We start from the raw sequence: 23,602 nt of genomic DNA, 5'->3' as shown, positions 1-23,602 counted from the left end.
CATTGTTGATCAAAACCTGTCGGAGTTTGATTCAATGGTGTAACAGGAGATCTCCTCTAAGAATTATCCTGCGCAGGAAACTCTGTTCATTTCTCATCTCACCAGTTGGTTTATTGGACACGCAAAAAGTTATGGATTAACTACACCCCTCAGTTGGTGATTTTAATATACCTTCTTCAGTTGGTGACCCTCCGACGGCAAGGCGTTTGACGGTTGTTGCGTTCGCGGACGGTTTGAATTCCTGGCGCCATATTAATTGAGGTAAGTGGAGATCTTATCCACGTTTGAGGAATTCTTTCTGTCTAGGAGCGCTCCGGCCGCCATGCGTTCTTGTAAGATAGCCAAATCAAGGGTGAGATTTGTGTGAGCAGAGGTAGAAGTTTAAGTTGTTTGGTTGTATGGAGTCAATAATTGTGGAATTTCCTACGGTATTTTAAGTATACATATTTGTGGTGCACATTGAATTGAATAGCGATCGCTAGTAAGTCAGTCTGGGAAACATTTTGTCTTTACAAATTTGTTTTTACAGACGATAGATACGTAGATAATTGATTTGAAGTCTATGTATATGAGATAAGAGATATATGAAGTTGAGAGTAAGTCAGTCTGGGAAACATTTTGTCTTTACAAATTTGTTTTTACAGACGATAGATACGTAGATAATTGATTTGAAGTCTATGTATATGAGATAAGAGATATAAGATGAAGTTGAGAGTAAGTCAGTCTGGGAAACATTTTTGTCTTTACAATTTTGTTTTTACAGACGATAGATACGTAGATAATTGATTTGAAGTCTGTGTATATGAGAGTAAGTCAGCTGGAGAAGCATTATTCTTTTACCAGCGTTAGATGTGTGGGCATTGGTTTTACGTCCATACATATTTAAGTTGAGAGAAGTCGGCTCAAAAAGCATCTTTGTCTTGATCCCTGCCTGATGCGCGGGAGAGACAAACACTTTGTTTTTATGAGTAATAGATTCTTGGGTAATTAGATACAAAGATCCTTGAATAAGTGTTGCCGATTAAAGCTGCGGGAGGATCGACTGCTTCATTTTCTAGGGACAAAGGACTCAACTTATAGGAAGTCAGATTGACATAAAACGGATTTAGTACGCCGTTTTAAGATTAATCGATAGGTCTATGAATAATTGGATATTGACATTTTTAGACAAGATATAAGAGATAAGATGTATTGACTCAACTCGTGGAAGTCGGGCTGACTAAAGCATATTTGATACGACGCTTTAGATCAAGCCAATAGGTCTATTGAATATTCGTGATTAAAATTCAAAGACAAAGAAACTGTTGAAGCTGGGGTAGCGCAGTTGACATCCGGATATTTATGTGTTGATATGTCGTACAAAACGACATGTCTTGTCTGTCCGTTGTGTGTATGCCGTCTGATCGGTGAAGAAACTCTAACGTTACGGTAAAATCTTAAAGGGACCGCGACGAGAACAGTTGATTAATTCTGTTATAAGTGAGACGTCACTTCATTTAAATAATAATACAACTGAACTATGATAATTTACAATATAATATAATATAATACAAATCAATAAGCTATAAAATACCTGAGTTAATAATTAAGACGAAACATGGACACTCTATTTGAACTCAAAACACAGTGGTTTGACCCGAATGGGATTCCGTTGAGTTTAGATGGGATGACGCTGGATAAACAAATTGGGAACGCATGCGCTGTGGCTATAGGGATTTTACCTACAAAGGCTAAACGAGAAACAAAAAAAGAACTTTGCGACTGGATGCAAGACGGCTGTAGAAAAGGTTATTTTCCGCCATTACAATCTGCAGTGTGTCTAATCTCTTTGATGAAGAGCGTTGAACTTGCATGTGTGAAAAAACGTCACGAACTAGATGAGCTGGTGCAACACACATCTGTAATTTCTTCGAGTGGAAGAAAAGCCAGAAATGATCGAAAGCTTGTTGACAAAATAATGAATAATGCTAGAATACTAGCTTTAGGTATTTTTGTGAAGTTATAACCATTTATATAACTAAATAATGATATAAGACTAAATGATTTGACCTGATATGACTTCCGCTAGTCGGAATTAAAGCTTCCGGATTAATCATACCGTTTAAATAATGACTTAAAATGTAATTAATATTGAACGACGGGACTTGATTATATTGTGAAAAAGGTTAGTTTATTCTAATAAGATATGGCATTTGTTCGATGGTTTTAATGACGGCAATTTAACTTTGAATGTGCGTACACGGCGACCGCCCGTTAATAATGTTATGAGTGTATGTAATTTTATATAGAGGAGAGTCCCGGACGTATCTTTAAGAAAAGTGTATTGAAAAAATGATGAATACTGAAATGTTGCTTTGCAAATAAAATAACTGTATAATACAAATTTATGTAATAAAACAAATTAAGCCGTTTAATAAGCGCTAAACGGGATAAATTAATTAGACGGTAAAATTACTAATAAAACTTCTAACGCTAAAACCCGTAATTGTCTGCGTTAAATAATTGAACGACATTATATAAATTGTTGCCGTAACTGATTTTATAAGCCCCTTACATAAATTTCTTAAGCACTAATGTTGAATACTTAAACTGGCTTCAAGAGTGCAAATACGTCATATTTAAAAATTATGTTTGCTATAAAACGAACGAATATTAATACACAAATAACATAGAGAGGTATAGTTTTAAGATATTATAAAATTTAGATGCATGTCTTATGCTTGTAGAGCATGGGTGGCTTTGACTGATTGTAGTTGCTATGACTCATTCCCTTTCTCGGGTTAAAAAATGCCAACAGCCATCAATCTTTGTAATGAGGTCAAATAAAATGTTTTTATAAAAGGTAATGTTAATTGTGTGATTGTTTTAGATTAAATAGTTTAGTCTCTACTCTTATTTTAATAATAATAATAATAACTAAAAACAAATAACTTGGATGGCAATTAATGTGGAATAATTCTTATATAGATGATTGTTTTTTCCCTTATGATTTTGTTTGTGCGCGAGAACATTGTTTAATAAATTTTAAATATCTTTTCAGAATCAGGAGACACACCCATTAAGGACAATTGGGGTCGCACCAAAGTGCCATGTTCCGGTCCTGGGGATGAAGTAATGTGTTAATTATAATTTAAAAGGAGTTTTTTATTTATTTTTTCTCCGACGTTTATAAATAGAAAGTAATTTTAATCTCTCCTGAATATATTTAACCTTTGAATTCGACATTTGAAGTCTCATTACAAACAGACTGGGGAAGCTATCTGGAAGAAACACATTTTTGACATAATTTGAGGTGCTATGTAATTAAAAATCATTCCTGCTTTGACGTTTGACCAAAGGCTGACTTTACGGGCTGCGGCCTCCATTGAGAAAACATTAATTGAAAACTACACACTTATTAATTAACTATATTTGTAAATTGTTAGAGTATATCTGTCCTATTTTATCCTAAGTATTATTTATGAAGGTATGCAAAACATATTAAATTAAATATTGTAAACCATAACAATTTTTGACATATAATTAGCAATTATTTTAAATTGTAAACTTTCATTGTTTTAATTATTATTATTTTTTATTATTTTTTTATTTTTTATTAAATTTTTTTAATAAAGGAAGTTTTGGTTTTAATATTTACTGACATGTTATAACCTAAATACTGTTGGGGCAGATTTTAATGTTTTCAGTCGAGTGAGGATTATTGGTCAAGGGTCATTATTTCGGAACAAAGTCAACTGGCGGGACACAGACCTCTTTAAAAACCCCCACCCACAAAGAAACTGCAACTGCCACCACCATCAGAGGGGCGTGATGCAGCCATCATCACAAAACATCCTGCCAATACCTGATGGAGAGGGGAGGTTCCTGGCGCCACCTGTTGCAACAATGACTGTGCCATCATATACAAATGTGATAAAAGAAAAACTGCTCCACTGCCCAATGCACACAATGCTCCGCACGAACTGTCCTATGAAAAACTGCTCCATATGCTCTGCACAAGCGTCCTTAAAGCATTCCTGCGTCCAGAACTGTCCACTACGATGGTGACTCAACCCCACAAACAATGCTTTCCTTGAATTAGTGATACCAGGCCATATGATGTGATACTGACTGTTTACACTGCACTCTATTTTTGACAGATATAAGGTGATAACATCTACAGTAAAACATTTCGTAAATATAATGAACTGATTGACAACACTATATACACACAGATTTATTACATTTTAAAAACGTTTGATGTCTATTTTGATTTGATCTGATTTGTTTATCTCTGTCTATTTTGAAACAGTCAGCTTTTTGGACAAACATCAAAAAGGGGGACTAGCAAGCTTAATGGTAACATTAAAACTAAGGGCAACTTTATGTATTAATAATAATTGATGAATTGGCTGAAAACTGAGATTCTTTGTAAAATTCATTGGCATAAGCTACAATATTTTTATAGTACAAAAGATAATACAGGTAAATTTCGTCTGGTTTCAGAAATTGAAACAGCTAATATGAATACAGATAAGATACAATTTATTTCAATCTTAATTATTATATTTTACTTTTTTAAGTTTGGTCTTCTAGTGTTTTCCCGAATTCTCTTTTGAAATTTAAATAGTTGCTTGGGACGCATTGTCGAATTTGCTGGTTAAATGTAAAATTTTCCCCTCTTTCTAAACAAAAAGCAAGCAAAATTTATTTACTGCAAAACTTTATATATTAGTCTGAAAGAGTCTCTAAAGCGATTTTTTTTTTTTTTTTTTTTTTTTCAGATGGGGGAATTATTGGTTGGTCTGGGTATATCGTCGCGAAGGACACAAACAGTCCATGTTAAATAAATAAATTTAAAATTAAAAGTTAGTCTTAATGCGATAATTATAGATAGTCCGTGAGAATGAATTTTACAGGAGGACAATTGGGGATTTCCTTGACCATGGAGAAGGAGTAAGTTTTGGCAGGGACGGCGAAAATAAGGTGAATATGTTCCATTTCTATTTCTATTTTTCCCTTGGGGCCCTGGGGTTAGATGTTATTTTTTGATTTTATTTGTTGACGAAAGTTGCATTTATTTAATGGCTGGAAGCACATCCATGCTATATCTATAACAATAAATATTATAAAACATTCCAATAATTATTACATTCTGTAAACAAAATTGGCCTCGTCAGATTTGAACTGGCTAAAGATTTTCATTTTTTGCATTTAAGAATGTGCTCAGGTCATTAAAGTCAGCCAAAGGCTGGATCCTAATTAAATGTCACAACAAACAGAATTTTTTCCCACAGGAGAGGCCTACAGAACTTTACTAACATTTACTAACCCCTAACTAATAACACTACCAAAATGCTCTTTCAAAAAGAAGGGATGCGAATAAATGTTTATTAGTGACTAAATGAAAATATTTTGCACCCAGATAAGGTGATGAAAAGGTCAATCTAGTCCAGTCCACGGGGCACCTGGTTCCACATCTTGCCTATTAGACCAGCCGGAGGTCCGCCTTCTACTCAACCCCCACCTTCAGGAGCCAGCCACCACCGGGAATCAACAGAGAAACCACTGCACCTGCCATCTGACGAATCAACAGAGAGACCAGCCAGCTGTTCCAGTGACCAGATGTGCCAGCCGAGAGGCCATTCAACTGCTTCCAGTGTCAGCTAACGAGCTGAGGAATTACTACATGAAGATTGAGTTTCGCTGAGGACGTCTTTCGAATGGAAACAGGAGGAATGTGTCCCTTTTTCCAGGGCATTCCACAAAGAATGAGTCACAACTTGGGAAGATAAAATCCCGGTGACCGATTTTTGCACCCCTGGCAGTTGGAGAGAGGCAGAAGGACCCTCTTCACAAAAAGGCTCTGTTCAACCTTCTGCTGATGCTGCTCAAGGAACCTGAGTGCACCATCCACACAAGAAAATAAAGAAAGTGATGACTGTTTAAAAAAAAAAAAAAAAAAAAGAAAAAATCACAAGATGGCTACTTCGAAGAGACAATGCGTCTTCAATTGCGTCTGCATCACGACACTCTTTCTTATACTGACTGTTATGCCAATTTTGTGTTTTTGGGATCCCCTAACCACATCTGTAAACGCAGCCACAAAAATTCGGGCTAAGCGAGACATGAACTCTCCACACATTCCCTGGGTTATATCCAAAACGTATGATGACTCAGTCACGGTGACAGTTGCCCCAAACACAAACACCTCTGTCAAAATTCCCATTACGTCATTAAAGGGATTTAGAGGATGGGAAGAGACAAGGGGAGGAATATGGGTGAAATATTGGTGGTATTTGACAGGAAATGTTGCGCAACTAGATTGGGGTACTTTTATAACCACCCAAAGTGGACAATATTGGCCACCGGGAAAAAGCAAGGAGGCTGTTTTCTTTTCTAAAAGGACAACACTGCGTAAAATGGGAGGTCAACTCGAATTAACCTTTTCCATTCCCGACGGGAATATACGACCAGCTAATGTAACTCTATACAACACCTCCTGTTTTGGATTACTGTTATGGGCATGGTCCCACGGCGTTGACCCACGTTTTCCTATTCTAATCTGTGTAAATAAGACTATGAGTAAGCTAGACCAACCAAAAATGACTAAATACTCAATGGAGAATGGGATAAAAGCTGTAAGTGTACCGATTGATAGTGTAATTGAATGGTTTAGGGTTACTACAGGAGTATCCAAAAGCAGCAACAATTGGCTATTGCTAGCACACGAGGCAGCACACGCCTCTGGTAAGGAGTGTGTAGTATGTGTGGGACCACGACCTTTATTGAGAGTAATCCCGGCTAAAATCGAGGAACAATGTATAATGGAAATTATGAATAAAACTGCCCCAAATGCCAAATGCTCTCAATGGGATAAGATATATCCACTAGTGAATTTGCAGACAACTAAACCAATATTTTCAAAGGAAATTGCAGATGGTAATTTTTCATGTATTAAAATGACAGGTACCGGAGAACAATTGGGAGAACTAGATCACATTTCACACTGCACTACAATAATAAATGTGGGTCAAAAATTCAAGCCGCAATCAAGGGCTGACATTTGGTGGTGGTGTGGGCATAATCAGATATTTGACAAGTTGCCTTGGGATGGCAAAGGATATTGTGCTCTCATCACCCTTCTTCTGCCAGTACAACTTTTTCCCACCTCGGTTGATAACCTTTTACAAATGATTGACACTTGGGAACCACAATCTTCTCCTCCTTTCCATAGAATTAAACGATCTTCTTGGCAACAGGAAAATGTCCCCACCTACATTGATGCGATTGGAGTGCCGAGAGGTGTGCCAAATGAATACAAATTGACTAATCAAATAACTTCAGGATTTGAATCCCTAATTTGTTGGTGGTGTACCATTAACAAAAATGTAGACAGAATTAATTATGTGCATTACAATGTACAAAGACTAGGAAATTGGACTCAATCTGGATTTGAAGCTGTACATGGCCAATTGGCTGCCACATCTTTGATGGCTTTTCAGAACCGAATTGCACTTGATATGCTATTGGCAGAAAAAGGGGGAGTTTGCTCAATGTTCGCAGATCAATGTTGTACCTTCATTCCTAATAATACCGCACCGGATGGTACTTTAACTATTGCAATTAAGGGACTCCGGACACTTAATAGAAAGATGAATGAACACTCGGGTATAGACACTTCGCTATGGGATAATTGGATGACTGTATTTGGCCGCTACAAAACCTTAATTTCCACAATTTTGATATCAATTGCTGTATTTACGGCTCTAATAACAATATGCGGATGTTGTTGTATACCCTGTATTCGTTCCCTTTGCGAGAAAATTATTTCTGCCGCAATTGAAAAACAGGACGTACGAAATAAGTCTTCTTACATGATGATGGAGTCCGTTACTTCCTCAGCCCGGCCTGCTGCAACATCCGATGTAGATCCCGCTGGAATCTTTGTGTAAAATGTTTAAATATTTAGTTATTGGGCTTAGTGTTTACGTAAGCCCAAAAGGGGGACTGAAGGATATTATAACATTTTAATACCTATTTTCATATATCGATTATTGTTACTGATCATGAACATTTTAATTCTTCATTTTAAGTTTGTCAAAGTGTCTTGTGTCCTGAGCAGGGCACATGATGTTGACCTCGTATGTTCTGGGTTAAAGCTGGGACCATATTATTTAGTCTAGAAAAGTTCCTTCTCATCACTTTGTACGAAAACATATTTTCGCCCTTGATTTTGCTATACACTGATTGGTCCAGAATTTCTTGTTTTATTTTGTACACGTACATTGTGGTCTTGAACAGAACTTGTTTTGCTTTTCCATTAGTCACGGTCATTGGTGCTTTTGGGTCAAATGATAAAGTGAGATTTTGTTATGAAGAAGAATATGAAAAGTGCCTTGAAAATATACATATTTTGGCTAGAGACGAAGACAGCTGCAACTGCACCAAGAGTTCTATTGTTTGACATGTCCTTCAACTGTATAACACATTTGCTCATTCATGAAGGGAGAGATATTCTGCTTGGAGACTGAATTGTAATAAAAGGCTGGCCCTTCGAGAGGAGGGTGTGCATTGTTGATCAAAACCTGTCGGAGTTTGATTCAATGGTGTAACAGGAGATCTCCTCTAAGAATTATCCTGCGCAGGAAACTCTGTTCATTTCTCATCTCACCAGTTGGTTTATTGGACACGCAAAAAGTTATGGATTAACTACACCCCTCAGTTGGTGATTTTAATATACCTTCTTCAGCGGGTTCACGCCTCTGCTCTGCTCTCGAGGAACACCGAGTGACACACAGGCGATACTTTGACCCTGTGAGCACTGTGACTTTGTGACCCCCTGACCTTTTTTCTCTCGGTCTGCCTGTCACGCACAAACGCATGCACGCACACACTTGCTTTAAACCGCCACATTTGACACTCACTCCAGGCAGATCAATCACTCTCTGAGCACACTTCAACCATCACTCATAGTCAAGTTCCTCATGCATTGGGTAATTCGACGCAACCTCCAGCCTTGAAAGCTGAAGAGTGAAGGGAGGGAAGAGGGCCAAACAACAACAAAAAAAAATGCCTCTCTACTTTTCGTGGAAATGCATAACGCAGGAGAATTGTTCCCGGGAATTGCTCGTGGCCAGATGTCCAGCTGCGAGTGCGCGCAAAAAACGCGTGCATGTGGGATGCTTCGAAAACATCTATAAATGCCCAAAGTGCGATTTATAGCTCCGAGAAGCTGCAGCCAAAAGCTTTCCAAGGAAGGCAACTTGACTAGCCTGCCTTGTTGGATGCAGGATGTCGGCGGGCTTGAGCAAACGCTCTCCATCAGAGCCAGATCAGGACCTCTGAAATTGAAATTAACTGAATATATAACCGTGCAATTGTGCACGTACGGCGTGGAAGACATTTGGACGAGCACAAACTTTCACCGCCTTCAAATCTACTGATTCATTTCATGAATGTGGCCATGGATACATAAAAAGTTGTTTTGCATTCTAATTTAAATCCTAAACCTGCACATGGGACGACTTGCAAAATAAACTGAAAACCGTAAGATCAACGACAAAAACATCGCAATTTGGTGAATCCCTACAACAACATCTCATTCGATTTTTTGTTATTAAAGCTCGGAACAATAGTGACGCCAACAACAGTGATACAGATATAAAATGAACATGAAGATGCTCACACTGAACTAACGTGCTGAACAGCCAACTGGAGCTGGAGACGTCACTCACGAGGACACACCCTTTTAAGTCACACAACGTCAACACACAAATACATTACTGAAGAGTGTGTGTAACGTTCGGCTTAATTATATGTAAATCATTTACATTCTCTTTTGATTATGTTTTAATATGCTTATACTGTATTACAATACACTGGTATTTTTCTCCATTAAAAAGCCACCCAAAAATGTATTAACTCTTTGACTGCCAAAAACGTTAAATAACGTTTAGTAAAATCCTATGGAGGAGTGCCAAAGACGTTAAAAGACGTTTTTTTTCCAAAACAGCGGTGAAACTAACCATTTTCTATAGTTGATTACTGAAAAACGGAATAAGGTAGAAACAAACTTTTTTTTCTGATGAAAGATGAGAGTCCAATCTTTCATTTGGTAGTATGTGTGTTTCCATAGTCCAAACACATAATTTTCTGTGGACCTTGAAAGATCAGTCAAAAATGCTTAAATCGGCTGGCACCCACGGCATCCCTTTTCTGAAAACGTCTGGCAGTCAAACAGTTAATGATATTTCATTTCAATGGGGAAAACTAATTTGATATACAGTACAAGTAAACTGAGTTGCTAGCTTGGTCACGGAACAAATGAAACTTGTAATTGAAGGCGCCATTGTAATGCGACAACCAGTCTCTCTTAAAAGGACAAAAGGTCCATCCACTGCAACACACATCTAATCAGTTCTACTTTCACTCGGCAAACCGACTGCTGTACTTACTTGGGAGCATAACCACAAGACCGAGCGCAAAGTGTTGCCCGGGCGACCAACGCACACAGCCGCTAACCTCTGACCTCAGAGGAGGGGAAGAAAGAGGGAATTGTAGTCCGAGCTCTGGGACAGATCACACATGTTCGACGCTGCTGGCGCTCGGGGAGACTTTTGAGCGAGGCGACGTGGTGCTGGGTCCGTTCGTTCCTTCGTTGTTTTCCGCCCTTCGGACCCTGCTCATGCCATAACTCAGCCGAGCTTCCAGTGTGAGCGATGTGGTTTTGCGTGCACGTTTACGAGCGCGTTTGCACACGAAGACGGCAGTTGATTGACGCCTCCAAAGCCTCGATCCAAAGTTCTCACTATGACAGACAAGACACTTATCCTTGAGGAAGACACACCTGGAATGCGGCCCAGACTACCAAAACAAGCCTGCAGTAATGTTCTTTATAGTGTTAGGTAAGTATGTTTAAAAAAAAAAAAAAAAATTAAATAAAAAAAGAAGGGAAAAAAACTGTCTTATCAATACACACTAACTGTGCGGTCACAGCCTACACAGAGACTCCATGGGGTGGAATGAATGTGTGCCATGCTGTGTCATGTCAGCCTTTACATAAAACCTGCACACACACACACACACACACACACACACATAGCAATGTTGCGACCCACTTCTCTCCCTCAGACTACCAAGCTGTTTTTTTCCCCCCACTAGATGCAGGCTGGAGGAATGTTACTCTCGACGGGGATTAAATTGACTATTCACTGCAGCCTTACTGGTGCAGAACTGGAACTTTCCTGGAAGCTAACACGAACCAATCTCATTTAATGACCCCTCAAACAGGCTCAGCTGTTAGCAGTGACCTTCCATTTATGAAAGGGGAAAAAAAATAGTGAGAAGCTCAGCCACCTCTTTCAAAACCGACAAACGCGGGCTTTCGGGCCCGTCGCATAACAAAGCTGCAAGCTTGTTATTGTTGTTGTGCCCTCTATTTATAGACGCTCGCCATGCTCCTTAGAGAAATTCTTTGCATTACTGGTGGTTCAAGTGGAGAAAATCCTGCAGTCCAGAAACAAAAGGCTCATTCTGCAGGAATTGGACATTGGAAGTGGGTCTGATATGTTGGGAAAAACTCATTGGTAAGTAAGAGGACTCTCCCAATCACGCTGGCACAGATACAGATAAACACACATGCATCGGGTTAACCCAGAAATTGTGATTTAAAGAGGAAGTCCACCCATCCATCCCAAATTTTTCTTTACAATTGTGTTGTATGTGCCCCCACTAGTCAAAACCCCCACATTCTGATTAATATTGTGTTTGTTGAATATGAGTAAATCAGTAGAATCCAATAGTTGTTATCCATCGCGAGGGGCGGCCATTTTGTGTTTTCTTTGTCGTGCCTTTTGTCAATGGGCGGCCATTTTTTGTTTTGTTTACCATGTCTTTTGTCAATTTGGTCATGTGACATTCACAAGCTGAGCTGTGACTGCCCGTTCGTTACCTGAGCCCCGAGAAACTGCAATTTCACTTTCAGTCGACAGCAAGAGGCAAAATGGCCGCCCCCTAAGATGGATAAAAACGGGTGGATTTTGCTGCTTGACTCATATTCCGCAAACACATTATTAATCAGAATGCCGTGTTTAGACTAGTGGTGGCACATAGCACATATTAGTGTAAATAAATTATTTGGGTTGACTTCCATTTTAAAGGAGTATTTATCCTTTTAGCAGTGTATGAAATTAAAGTGACATCCTTTTTCCAATCCATCAATACACCTTGGCTTCCAACAAAAGCCAATCCTGTGATGCCATTTACAGTAGAACCTTATACCCCACCTCTAGTGTCCGATGCGGCAATTTACCGGAATCGAGTGTGAAAGTAGCTATTGATCTAAACATTTATTGTTCTCGTTGTTTCCTACTCAACTCATGATACACTCACCTGATAGTTTGAGTGACACAGGAAGTAGTCAGGGCCTCCCGCTAAGGCCATTCTGTTGGTTCAGCAGCCCCTTCGAAGGGAATGACACCCACTAGTGTCAGCAGCACCCCTGCACAGAAGCCAAGATTTGCATTAAATTTAAATCAAACAGACAGGAAGCAGAAAAATACAAGGAGCGATCCATTGAGAGATAATGTGAGAAAAAGGCTTCTTAAAATAGCCCCGTCTTTCCAGGTGAGGGATTTGTGCTCAACACTGAGCAGAGTGCTGTGTGTTTGGCATATGCTTAAAGAAAGACGACGGGAACCATACCCAACACCCCGCTCGCCCTCAAAGAGAAAACAAAGTCCGCATGTGCAAGTGAAGGCACATGCATGGATGAACATGTGCACACCAAATCCAAAGTAAACACAGCCATTGTGTGCGACGCACACACAAGTCAGTTTCTAAACAATGCCCTGGGCTTAAGACTAAATAAGAACCAACCTCCCCCTCCTTTCCCCATCACCCCCTTGACCCACCCGCAAGTTGTGAGTATGTGAGAGGTTGTGTTTGGAAAGATGATATGCACACACGTACACACATGCACGCACTAGCCATCTGAAGCAGTGTTGGGTTTTTGGGTTCATACACTTTTTAATGGCAGTTGGCCCGAATTTCTAGTGTGTCAACGAATACTAAAGCCGAGCAGAAAATGGAAAAACATCAACACGATCCAAATAAAGTCATTAAAATATATGATAGACAAAATAATCCCAAAATGTGTGGAACCTTGGTTCTCGTGATTACTCCATGCCAGAAAATCGGACTAAAACCAAATCCTGTGAAAACCAAAGCACTATTTCCCATAGGAAATAATGTAAATGCAATAAATCCATTCCAGTCATACAGAAATTGTAGAAAATAACAAGTTTGAGAAAACAATGTGAAACAAAAGTAAATAAATAACTAATGAAATGTTATTGCATTTTATTAAATGAAATCAACATTTAAACCAATAGGGCATAAAAATAAATGTATTGGAATAAGTTGTAACAAGAATTTCACATGTATTAAATACTAGTAACATTATACTTATGGGAATAAAAAAATAAAAACAATTTTAAAAAAGGTACTTTCCAAAAAAAACTTTCATGAGAGTTACGTTTTACTTTAATGAGAATTAACGAGAAAAAATGTTTTTATGCAATAAAAAGTGTGGGATTATTTTTCAACCAGGATAGAAATTTACACAGTTAACAGTAACACAGATTTCTTCCAAGAGACATGGCTTGCCGAACTCGGATTGTTGCATTTTCTTTATTTATTGTTTTATTTTTTTTATTTTTTTTTACATTGACGCGTCATATTTATGCCTCCATTCAACTTTTTTTTTTTTCTCAGTGTGGTCCTGATACTCCTTTGTACTGATGTCCCCGTGATGGCAGTTGGGGGAATCTATTCCCTTCCCACACGTCCGATCTAACGTCCAAAACTAATGGAAACCTGGCACACTTTGAGAGCATCCACCTCATGAACAAGATTTTCTCTGAATTCAAGAAAGCTCAAGTTGTAAAAACGGATACCTCTCCAGCAAACACAACAAATCTTTGGGAGGAAACAGACATCCGCAGATTCGGCGTATGCGAGTGTGCACGCACTGAACTCTCACTAGCTCCTCTCACTTGCTTGCTTGGCACTGCTTCTTGCTCTCTCCCAGCGGGTCTCCATTGTACATATCATTATATAACGGATATCAGATGCTTCAAACAATATCTCCTCCTCCTTCTCAGCCTCTTCGTGCACCCCACCAATTACTGTTTCCACTGGGGCTCTGCTGCTATCTTTAGGCCGCTCTCAGCTCAGTGGGAACGCGTGTACGCCATTTGCTCATAGCCAACTGATAATTGCAGACTTTGTTGAACAATTTGGAAACTGATTGCGTTTTTCAAGAACCAAAAAAAAAAAAAAAACGTAATACGCAAGCATGGGTCTCGTGAGGCTTCAGCCAAGTGGGTATCGAATGGATTAACTCCAGAAAAGGCTAACATGGAAAAGATGACTATTGATCAGGATATGGTACTTTGCACCGGGACGAAATATCACCGTCCTGGATGACGACATGGCTTAAGTCAACACTATTGATAAAAGGGTAGAATGTCCACGAGAAATCCGCTTGCACGTCAACGTCAACACAACGTTAACGCAGCTTTAATACTTAACAAAAGTATGTCATCTTCCCAAACTCTATTTCTAAAGTCTAAGAGCTACTACTGATACAATTTAAAAAAAAATGGATGAGCTGACTAAACAGTGCAATTGGCATTATTGTGCAAGAGCCACAAACTTATCTTTGTGGCTGACCAGTTCCGTCTGCAAAGAAGCATTACAGCTATTTAATTATTTTATTTATTTATTTTCTACAAAACAGGTTTAATCAAATGTATCAATCTTCAGTTGTTTAAAAAAAAAAACAGACATAATGCTGAACGGCTCCCACATAGTTTGAGGAGAGGCGGAGTTTTATAACACTTCTCAGACAGTTGAGCGTTCAAGAGAGTTCATAGATTCACGTGCATCACATATAACTGTTTTTAGGTTTGAATGTACCCCAGTTACTTCTTTCTTTTGACACTTGTATGACGATTGACAGTGTTTATATGTAACATTTCCTGTGCAGGTATCAGAACAGGACAACGGAACACATTTCCATCAGCTCCTATGAGGGAAAACCGTTTCAAACAGAACTCAACAAAAGGGTTGTATTCAACCTTTAAGGCTGCACTGTATATCTCACATGTTGCTGCAAAGGCTTATGAGTCTGTTGACACCAATCAAGCGGCTGGCCAAAAGGGCAAGCCGCACCGCTAATAGGCTTTGAAAGTGAAGCCAAAGCTCAGAGTGCTTGACATTTGCTGACATTTGTGGTTCCTTGTGAAGAGAATGGGACTAATTCAGCTTTACTGGGCCGAACGGGGGAGATCCTGAGAATTAAATGGGCCGTGGGGGCACTTAATAATGCCACACGTGTGGCTGCCAGATCAAGTATGCCGAGAGAGGTTGTTATTGTTTCACCTGTTGTTTCATTTCTGAGCAGGATGACGCAAAAAACAAATGGTATACGATAACAAAAAAAACACTTGAATGGGAAAATCGGTTTTAATCTTAACAATGCCAGTGCATTGAATCCGACCGAATCAAACCGTTCCACTTTAAAATATATCGAGACACGCATCGAATCGTTGATATCTTTGAATGAAATGATACAATAACAGTGCCGTTGTATGTAAAATTACAACTCATTGCATGATACACAAACCATAAATTGTACCATATTAAAACAAATTGCAATCCAAATTAATCCAATCTAACCAAATCAAATCATTCCACTTTCAAACCGAACCATTCTTTAATTGTATTGCACCCCATGCATCGAATCGTTTTTTATTGGAGCGATGCACACCCTGAGTAGTCTACCTAGTTTGTCTACTTGGTTTGTCTTTATTACAGTGATTCTCAAAGTGTGTTACACGTACCATTTATGCAATGCAGACTCCCTCTAGTGGTACGTAAAAGAATCACCCAATGTTCAAATTGTGGATTTACTGTGGCTTTAACTTTTTAAGTACAGTACATTTGCTAAGTACTGCTAAATTGCATTTAAGTACAGTTTTTTTATCCCCTATATTTAAGCACACAATACAAACTGTAGAGTCTGTATAGTGTATACTTTTTAGGAATAAAACCTCCGCCTCATTTTGATGGCCACAGGCCTACTACTACCTTACTAGATTTTAATGCTGTTCACGATAGCAGTACATGTACAGCTAAGTATTTTTGACCTGGTGTAAAAACTTTGGTCTATAAGGTTACATTTCATGCCCAATTTGAGTCATATCCACATGTGTTTTGTGCCACTTAATCCAAGTAAAGACAAGTAGTATGAGCCACTGTAATGTTTGCATTGGTCTCCTTAGCTATAACTGCACTATAGTTGCGACATCCGCCTGCACCTGCACAATCACTAGTTTAAGTGGACAGCCTTTCAGAGCCTCATGTTAAGCCTTAATGTCACCTGATCTTAAACATACCGTAATGCAATGTGAAGGCGGTTATGTGAGTATTGTGCAGAGATTAGCCTACATTGCATGCTTACAAAAGACATTGTGTGTGTAGAGTTTCTATACAAGGGCATCCCTCAAGTCTGTTGACGTGAGCTATTGAATCGAGTTCAGGTGAACTTGCAAAGTAGGTTAACCATTGCATCACAAATGTTGAAAATCATATTAAATGGACTATAATTGAATAAAAATGTCGTTGAAAATGTCACTTCCTGAAATGTACATTTTTCCAAATGCATCCAGACTTTAAATATGGTGAACATGTTTGGTTGGCATGATTTATTAATACTTATAGCAATGGTTTAATTACATAATATACTTGACATTGAGTTTCGGAAAATGCATGTGCACTTTGAACCTTAGAAAAGGGGCCAATAACAAGCCTTACAGAGTGTATAATACCAGTCCTATTGAAAAAATATATTTTTAAACTACAAACGATGTATGTTTGTGTATCAATCTCTGCCAGTGATGTATAGTGACAGGCAGAACAAGTAAATGTGCTTCCACCAGATGGTAGAAGGTACAAATCACTTTTATATTCACCTGTTGCCATTCATTCAACAGGAAAACAGCTTTGTGTTCAACTAAACAGACAAGTAGAAAATTAATCTGGCAAATATGCTTTGTGTTTATTTAGTGACTTGCTTTAAATGTTTCTAATGTAAAAAACGAGTCCATAAGAGACATACAGTGCAATGCATTTACTATTTTTTTTGACAGCAGCCGATATTGTACACTCCATATTGTTGCTTTAAATGTGCAATGTCACCATTAAAGACAAATGTAAAGAAAAGTAAACTTAGAGCACTTATATGTTGCTGTTTGTCAAGTTTTGAATCTTTGGGGACTGCATTCTCCCTCAAACGAGCTAGCTTGTGCTCATCTCGGTTGAGCTAAACAATGTAAACACAACACGTGTCTCCCCATTATGCAATTCTCGGTGTCATTTTAATCACAACCACGTCGTTCGAGCCACACGCAGCTATCTCTTCGCTTGCTAACGTGCAACATTTTTCACCTGGTTCCTTTTTAAACGCCACGTTACGAATTCCGAGCCCTAGCTAAGTTGCTATACGGTAAAGAAGTTCTTACGGTTGAGGAAAGCGTCGTGAAGCGTTGCGGCGGTTGTCCGGGAAGAGCGTCGAAGTAGCCGGCGAGCCTCAAATGTCCTCCTATGGATCTCCGCACGGTTTGCCCCCCCTTCTCCTCCTCCTCGTCCTCCTCCCCACCCCCAGAAAACACAAACTCTTCACCTTGTCCGCCTTCCTCCTGCCCTGCCCACCAGCACCCCCCCACCCGTCCTGAGGCGCTCTCCTCCTTGGACGCGTGAACGACGCCTTCAGATATCCGCGCACGCGCACTGACCTCACCAACAGCTGACGCGCCGGGGCAACGCGCGTGCACGTCAAGTCAACTGCCCTCCCAGGCTACACTCTCTCGTTTTCGTCCCCTCTCAAACGTACAAACTTTACAGTATGAATGCTGAGAGTTAGGCATTTTTGCAGTCGTACTAGTAGCATTAGTTGTCAACCGGTGCACTAGTAGCACTAGTTGTCTTGTCATTGTCAACTAAACTAGTGCCCAGTTTTGCCTCACAATACATGTAGTGCCCAGTTTGTTCAGACTGCACGGTGCGCCGAAATGTCATAGGCCTTTAGTAGACAAACATTACAGTACTAGTTAGACAGTAGACACACAATCATTCTACTGTAGTGTGATGAATTGTCCTACTAGTGACAACAAAGACCAAGATGGAATTTGAATATATTAAATAAAGCTTTATTAAGCTTTCAGCATTCAAGAGTAAACATCTTTTGGTATTGTGAGGTCCATAGCTGCCGCAAAACTGCGGAGAAAAACAAAAACAAAAAAACTTTAGGTCCAGGGAAACCTTCCACTCAGACTAAAAAATAATAATCAGGTAGTCCATTTTAATCAGGTTTGCAACAAAATCATCTTGAAAAACGCCCCCCCCCCCACAAAAAAATAAAATAAAATAAATATATATATATATATTCAAATGTCAAAATATAAATGCAGTTGGAAACGAATTCCCAGCCAGTTGATGTATTCTGCAAATATAAGTCTACAATAAATCCACTGGAAAACGATGTCACGCTTTGTCAAATTGTCTGCAGCTGACCTGTTTAAAACTTTATTCACAAACAAAATTGACAAAAAAAAACACATTTACCCATTAGTTACTTTTGCTGTATTAACCTCTATGCTTCAATATTGAATCATCCACACCATTTCACAATAATGGTTGCAGCAGTGTTTTTTGGCATAACAATCTGCTCATGCTGTAAGCAAGTAGGCCCCGTGCTGAGCCTTCAGTCTATGACGTAATATTGCATTACACATCTCATTTTCTAGTGGAGGAAATATGTCACCATATTAGTTTACACTGCTTTAGTGCATACACTATAAGTCACCATCACAAGCCAGAGAAAAAACATTAAACATTCTAACGCTCTTACCTATAAAACGTACACCACTGATGTAGTACCATATCTTCTGCAGGCCTAAAATTGTTTAGACGTAACTATGATAGATAATCCCCGACACCTCCTCCCCTTTCAGACATCCATCAGACAGTGGTCACATACGAACTCCACTCTGGGCCAATCAAAAGTCTTCTGAACCCTCCACCCTAGCTGTGTGGGAACACGTGCTAGGCTGGCTCGCAGATAATGTTGCATTGAGAGCGGGTTACAAAGCTAATGATTTTCTAACTATAATGGAATATGTGATCTTAGAACAATGATATCATGAAGTGAAAAAAAAAACAAGACCACTTTAAAGCACAGTGCCTTCCAGGAAAGTCCGTGCACTTTGAAGTAATATTACCCCCCCCCACGCTCGGTCGGATGACTGCAGCGTCCCACTGCTCTGTTTGTTTGCATTCATAGGTCGTGTGTCATAAAGTTACGTAATGACAGAAACAGCTTGATCATTCCCACCAAAATGGGTCAGTCCACAAACACATGGGCCCGCGCTGTGTTTTCAAAACACAGAAGAAGCGTGACAGCATCAAAAAAAAATCCACAGGACCCTTGTTGGGAAATAGATAAGCGGCCCAGATGTGATGTGGTCTCTGTCAAGGCCGCCGGAGGTCCACATACACAGAGGGGTAAAAAAGAATCATGTCACGTGGCTAGGACTTCACATATACTTTGGATGTGTGATAAAATAAAAATACCGTAAATGGGTGAGTATGAAACGCACCACGTTGTGACCGGTTGAAGTCAAGCCATATGGAAGTGGGTCACAATGACGGTCAGTTTGTGTATGTGTGTTTGCAAACTGCTCATTAATGGCCACGTATTACTAATTTGTGCCCATGAAATCACAAACAAACAAATCACTATTGCTGATAACATCCCTGGACAGCTGCGTAAGCAAATGGAGCGCACCGTCTCTAGAAAACAATAAGGTAGAAAATGACGGTGTGGTGTATTTCCTTAAATTGTTCATGGAAATGATGTCAAACCCACAAATTAATGTCGTGCCCACATTATATCTATTTTATGTTGACAAATTAGAATTTTGTGTGCAAGTTTTACCTAATTTGAGGACACAAATTAGCATTTCGTGCACCCATAGCCAGAGGCGGCAAATCCAGGTCCAAAACACCCTGCCAGTTTGGCTTTAGCCCCTGATAGCTCCCTAAAAGGTAAACAAGCACCAAGGGCGCTAGCTAGCTAGCTAGCACCTGGGGCTAAAGCCAAACCGTGGCAGGGTTTTTACTTTCTGGACCTGGATTTGCCACCTCTGCCCGTAGCATCTATAATATATGGCCAAATGTTTCTCCTCTGTAGTTAAGGACTTTGAACATTTAACTGTACATCTGTTATTTTATTATTAATGTATGCTGGACCTGAATGCATGAATGTATACATTAAAGGTGAGCAAAAGCAGTGGCTGCATATAATAACTTGAATAGCACAGTTGTCTTGTGGTTAGCTGCTAACATGCTAACGGTTGCATTCTCCCGTATTCCAAAAACATGCATTTTAGTGTTAATTGAAAACCGTTAATTGTCCACAGGTGTGAATGCAAGTGAGAATAGTTGTCTATATGTGCCTTGTGATTGGCTGACGAGTCACGACCTCGCCTCTCTCCCAGACAGCTTAGGCTAAGTGAGGATACGTGATACAGAAAATGGATGGCTGATTAATATGGATCCACCAGTATGGCTGCTTCACCACTTTGCAATTTTGCTCATGTTTCAAAGTAGATATCGAGTAGCTTACGGTATTTGAAGATCTCCTTTACACATTCTGAAATGTATCCATCCATCGCTTGTCCTCATTAAGTATACTAAGTATACTAAGGTCTGAGCCAAAATCTGAACCCAGAACCACTCACTTGTGAGGCAGGCCTGCTAACCACTACTGCACTGTACTGCATATTGTAAAACGTTTAATTTAATTTGGATTTGATCATATTCAATTCTCTTTTTGTCAACACAGGAAACGACTTTGAAGAGCAGGGGAACACTGAACAACTGTGCCAAACTTAATATGACATAATGGTCATAATGATCATGAGTCAGTCGTTTGTTTTCACAGAACATATTGTACGATGAGTTTTAATCTTCTTCAAGGATCAAAACCAAAAAGAAAATTATTTCATTGACTCATCTTTTTTCATGTTGTGGCATTGCTACATTATACAAGGATTTTTTTTTTTTTTTAATGATGTTCCCTCCCTCTTCGGCCTAACATTATTATAACTACTAGCCTGAAGTAGTAGTTGAAGTCATGTCTTTTTGATTTGGGCGAGTCAAATGAGGTCTTTATAAACGAGTGTGAGGCAGTTTTTTCCAGATCAAACACAGAAAATATTAATAAGATGTAGTATATTTCACCGCAGGCTCAGATGTTGCCAGGTGGATATTTGGCTTGGCCGGGCACAGAGGATGGAACGCCACCCTTCCATCTGGCACGGATGCCCGGATTGAGTTTTGAGGAAAGCATGAGCAATGTTCCACCAGCACCTGCAAGTTTTTTCTTTTATGAGCATAAAGGAAGCGGGGGAAAGAAATGAGCAATAATCATTTGAGGAATTTAATTTCTCCTCATCTTAATCGCTCGCTGTGCACATAAATAAATCCTCAGTCATCTGGCATCCAACCAACTTTGCCAACTAAGGAGAAATAAGGCAAAGGGTGGATTACTGAGTTCAGCGTTTTTTTTTTATCACTTTAAACATTTATTAAAAATCACATAACCAACTTGTCCTCCCTTTTGATCAAAGTCTTCAAAGGCCTGATTCTAAAAATGTCTCTAAAGATTATCTTGAGAGATTATCCCGTGGTACGGGGGGGGGGGGGGGGGGGGGGTTGTAATAGTAGATGTCAAATCTGTTCAACATTTACAAATCCTTGTGTGTGTGGTCAACACAGAGTTTCACACCATACATAAAATGACAGAGAGAAGCATTTGCAACTGTTACCAGATAAGCTAACAGTTAGCCTAGTTTCCTCCCATCATGCCCATGGACCTCTTTGGATATCAGCTATCTCCTGCCAAAAGACGAGCCTATTTATAGCAACTCTCCGAGGATCCAAACCGCATTTGTTTAGGTCAAGGCTGAGCTCACCGTCCATTAAAACAATCTGGGGAATCTCGAATGACTCTTGCTGCATGAGAAGGAGGAATTTGAGATAAAGCAAACAGATCTCTGGTGACCCTCCCGCTGGAAGCAAAATAACGAGCCCAGCTGACGGAGGAGGGTACTCATTTCAAGTTGATAAGTGGACCAGAGTAGTGTGCATGCAGGAACTTGGAGCCTCGCTGTTGAACGTCGGCCAAGCGGGAGCGAGGGTGATTAATGGAAATGTCAACTTTAAGACCGAGAAGCCAAAAGTCCTTTCAGCCATTCCATGTCCAACTTAATATACTTTGATCACCCTGTTACTTATGGTAAAAAAAAAAAAACAGCAAACACCTTGGCCACGAAGCATTCAGCATTCACTGCAAAGTGGTACAACTCCCAGCTTTGCATGATCAAAATGGGACTTTCCCTCAAAAGTGGCGTGGAAAGGTCAAACGGGCTTTAACCTGGGCAGCGTGGGGCGTGTAAGACCTTGGCCTGCCGGACTGTGGCTGCTTGATTGGTCCCAAACCCTGCTGACAAGGTCCAGAACATTCCATTTCCAAAGTCATGACTCGGTTTCTGAGAACAGCGAGAACAAAATCCAACAGGAAGTGTGTGTGTGTGTGTGGGGGGGGGCTCTGTGTGTCTAGAGTGTATTTTGAAGGCCGTGCTTTAAACTTTAGTATCTCAATGACTGGCGTTGACCCAAAACTTGATGTATCTGCTCATTATTTGAAGATAGATAAATTCAGACAAAGAATAACAATGTATAAGCAAGTAGTCTTATTATGAACGATTTTGTCCAGAGTGTTCAAGTGAACTTATAAAGTGGAATGCCGCCAAAAACGTACTATGGGAGTCAGCTTGGAGTTCAGCTGAAAAACAAACAAAGCGTAATTCTTCTTTGTTTGTTTTGATGCAATGAGGGTAAGTGTAATGAATGATAACCACAGAACCACTATTTCAAAATCTATCAGTATCTTAAACCAGGGTTGAGAAATTTTAACATGTTTTTTTATTTGTTTAATTTTGTTTTTATTAGTGCTGTTAAGCAATTATTTTTTTTAACTAATTAATCATACATTTTTTGCATAATTATTAATCACATTTTCTACTTTTGGTGCTATTTTGTTTCTACAAAGTTTGTATCTGATATTTACTTGAGTAAATCTTGGAATTAATGTAAAATCATCAAATAGAAAGTATCTATTAGAATCAAAGACTGTTCTAATAGCTTTCTTTGATCCTTAAATATAATTCTTCTCCTGTAAAATACAACTGTTGAAATATTCGATCAAAATGGACTCATATACAAAAGACATACAACAAGAGCATATTGGTTAGGCTACGTTCACACTGCAGGTCTTAATACTCAATTACAATTTTTTTGATGAAATCTTTTTTTTATTTATTTTTATTTTTTAGTAAGCGTTCACGTTACCAATTAATTGTGACCTCGGTCAGTCTGTGTGGGCGTAATGCGTCCCCAAAGTGACACGCATGCGCAGAAGATACAACGCTGG

General features: G+C 39.3%; 1 protein-coding gene and 1 long non-coding RNA gene across 5 annotated transcripts in view; one reads left to right on the top strand and one right to left on the bottom strand.

The window, feature by feature from the left end:
* The window catches only part of LOC144037022 (growth factor receptor-bound protein 10-like), a 54,179-nt gene extending 34,955 nt beyond the window's left edge, over window positions 1-19,224 (bottom strand). Inside the window, exons 1-2 of one of the 4 annotated variants that reach the window (XM_077548132.1) lie at window positions 18,956-19,224; window positions 12,373-12,481 (exon numbers count right to left, since the gene is read on the bottom strand). In XM_077548132.1, coding sequence (XP_077404258.1) covers window positions 12,373-12,423 — 51 coding nt within the window. In that variant the 5' untranslated portion in view covers window positions 12,424-12,481; window positions 18,956-19,224. Of the gene's footprint in view, window positions 1-12,372; window positions 12,482-17,567; window positions 17,694-18,955 lie in introns of those variants that run through there. The other 3 variants (XM_077548134.1, XM_077548131.1, XM_077548133.1) reach the window with 3 other exon arrangements.
* On the top strand, window positions 269-8,566 carry LOC144037023 (uncharacterized). The gene is made up of 2 exons (XR_013288782.1): window positions 269-1,787; window positions 3,041-8,566. It is a non-coding gene; the product is annotated as an uncharacterized LOC144037023 (long non-coding RNA).
* Window positions 19,225-23,602: the final 4,378 nt, after the last annotated feature.

Source organism: Vanacampus margaritifer, chromosome 17 (genome assembly GCF_051991255.1).
Source record: "Vanacampus margaritifer isolate UIUO_Vmar chromosome 17, RoL_Vmar_1.0, whole genome shotgun sequence".
Classification (NCBI taxonomy): domain Eukaryota; kingdom Metazoa; phylum Chordata; class Actinopteri; order Syngnathiformes; family Syngnathidae; genus Vanacampus; species Vanacampus margaritifer.
This window is presented reverse-complemented; position numbering and strand designations above follow the sequence as displayed.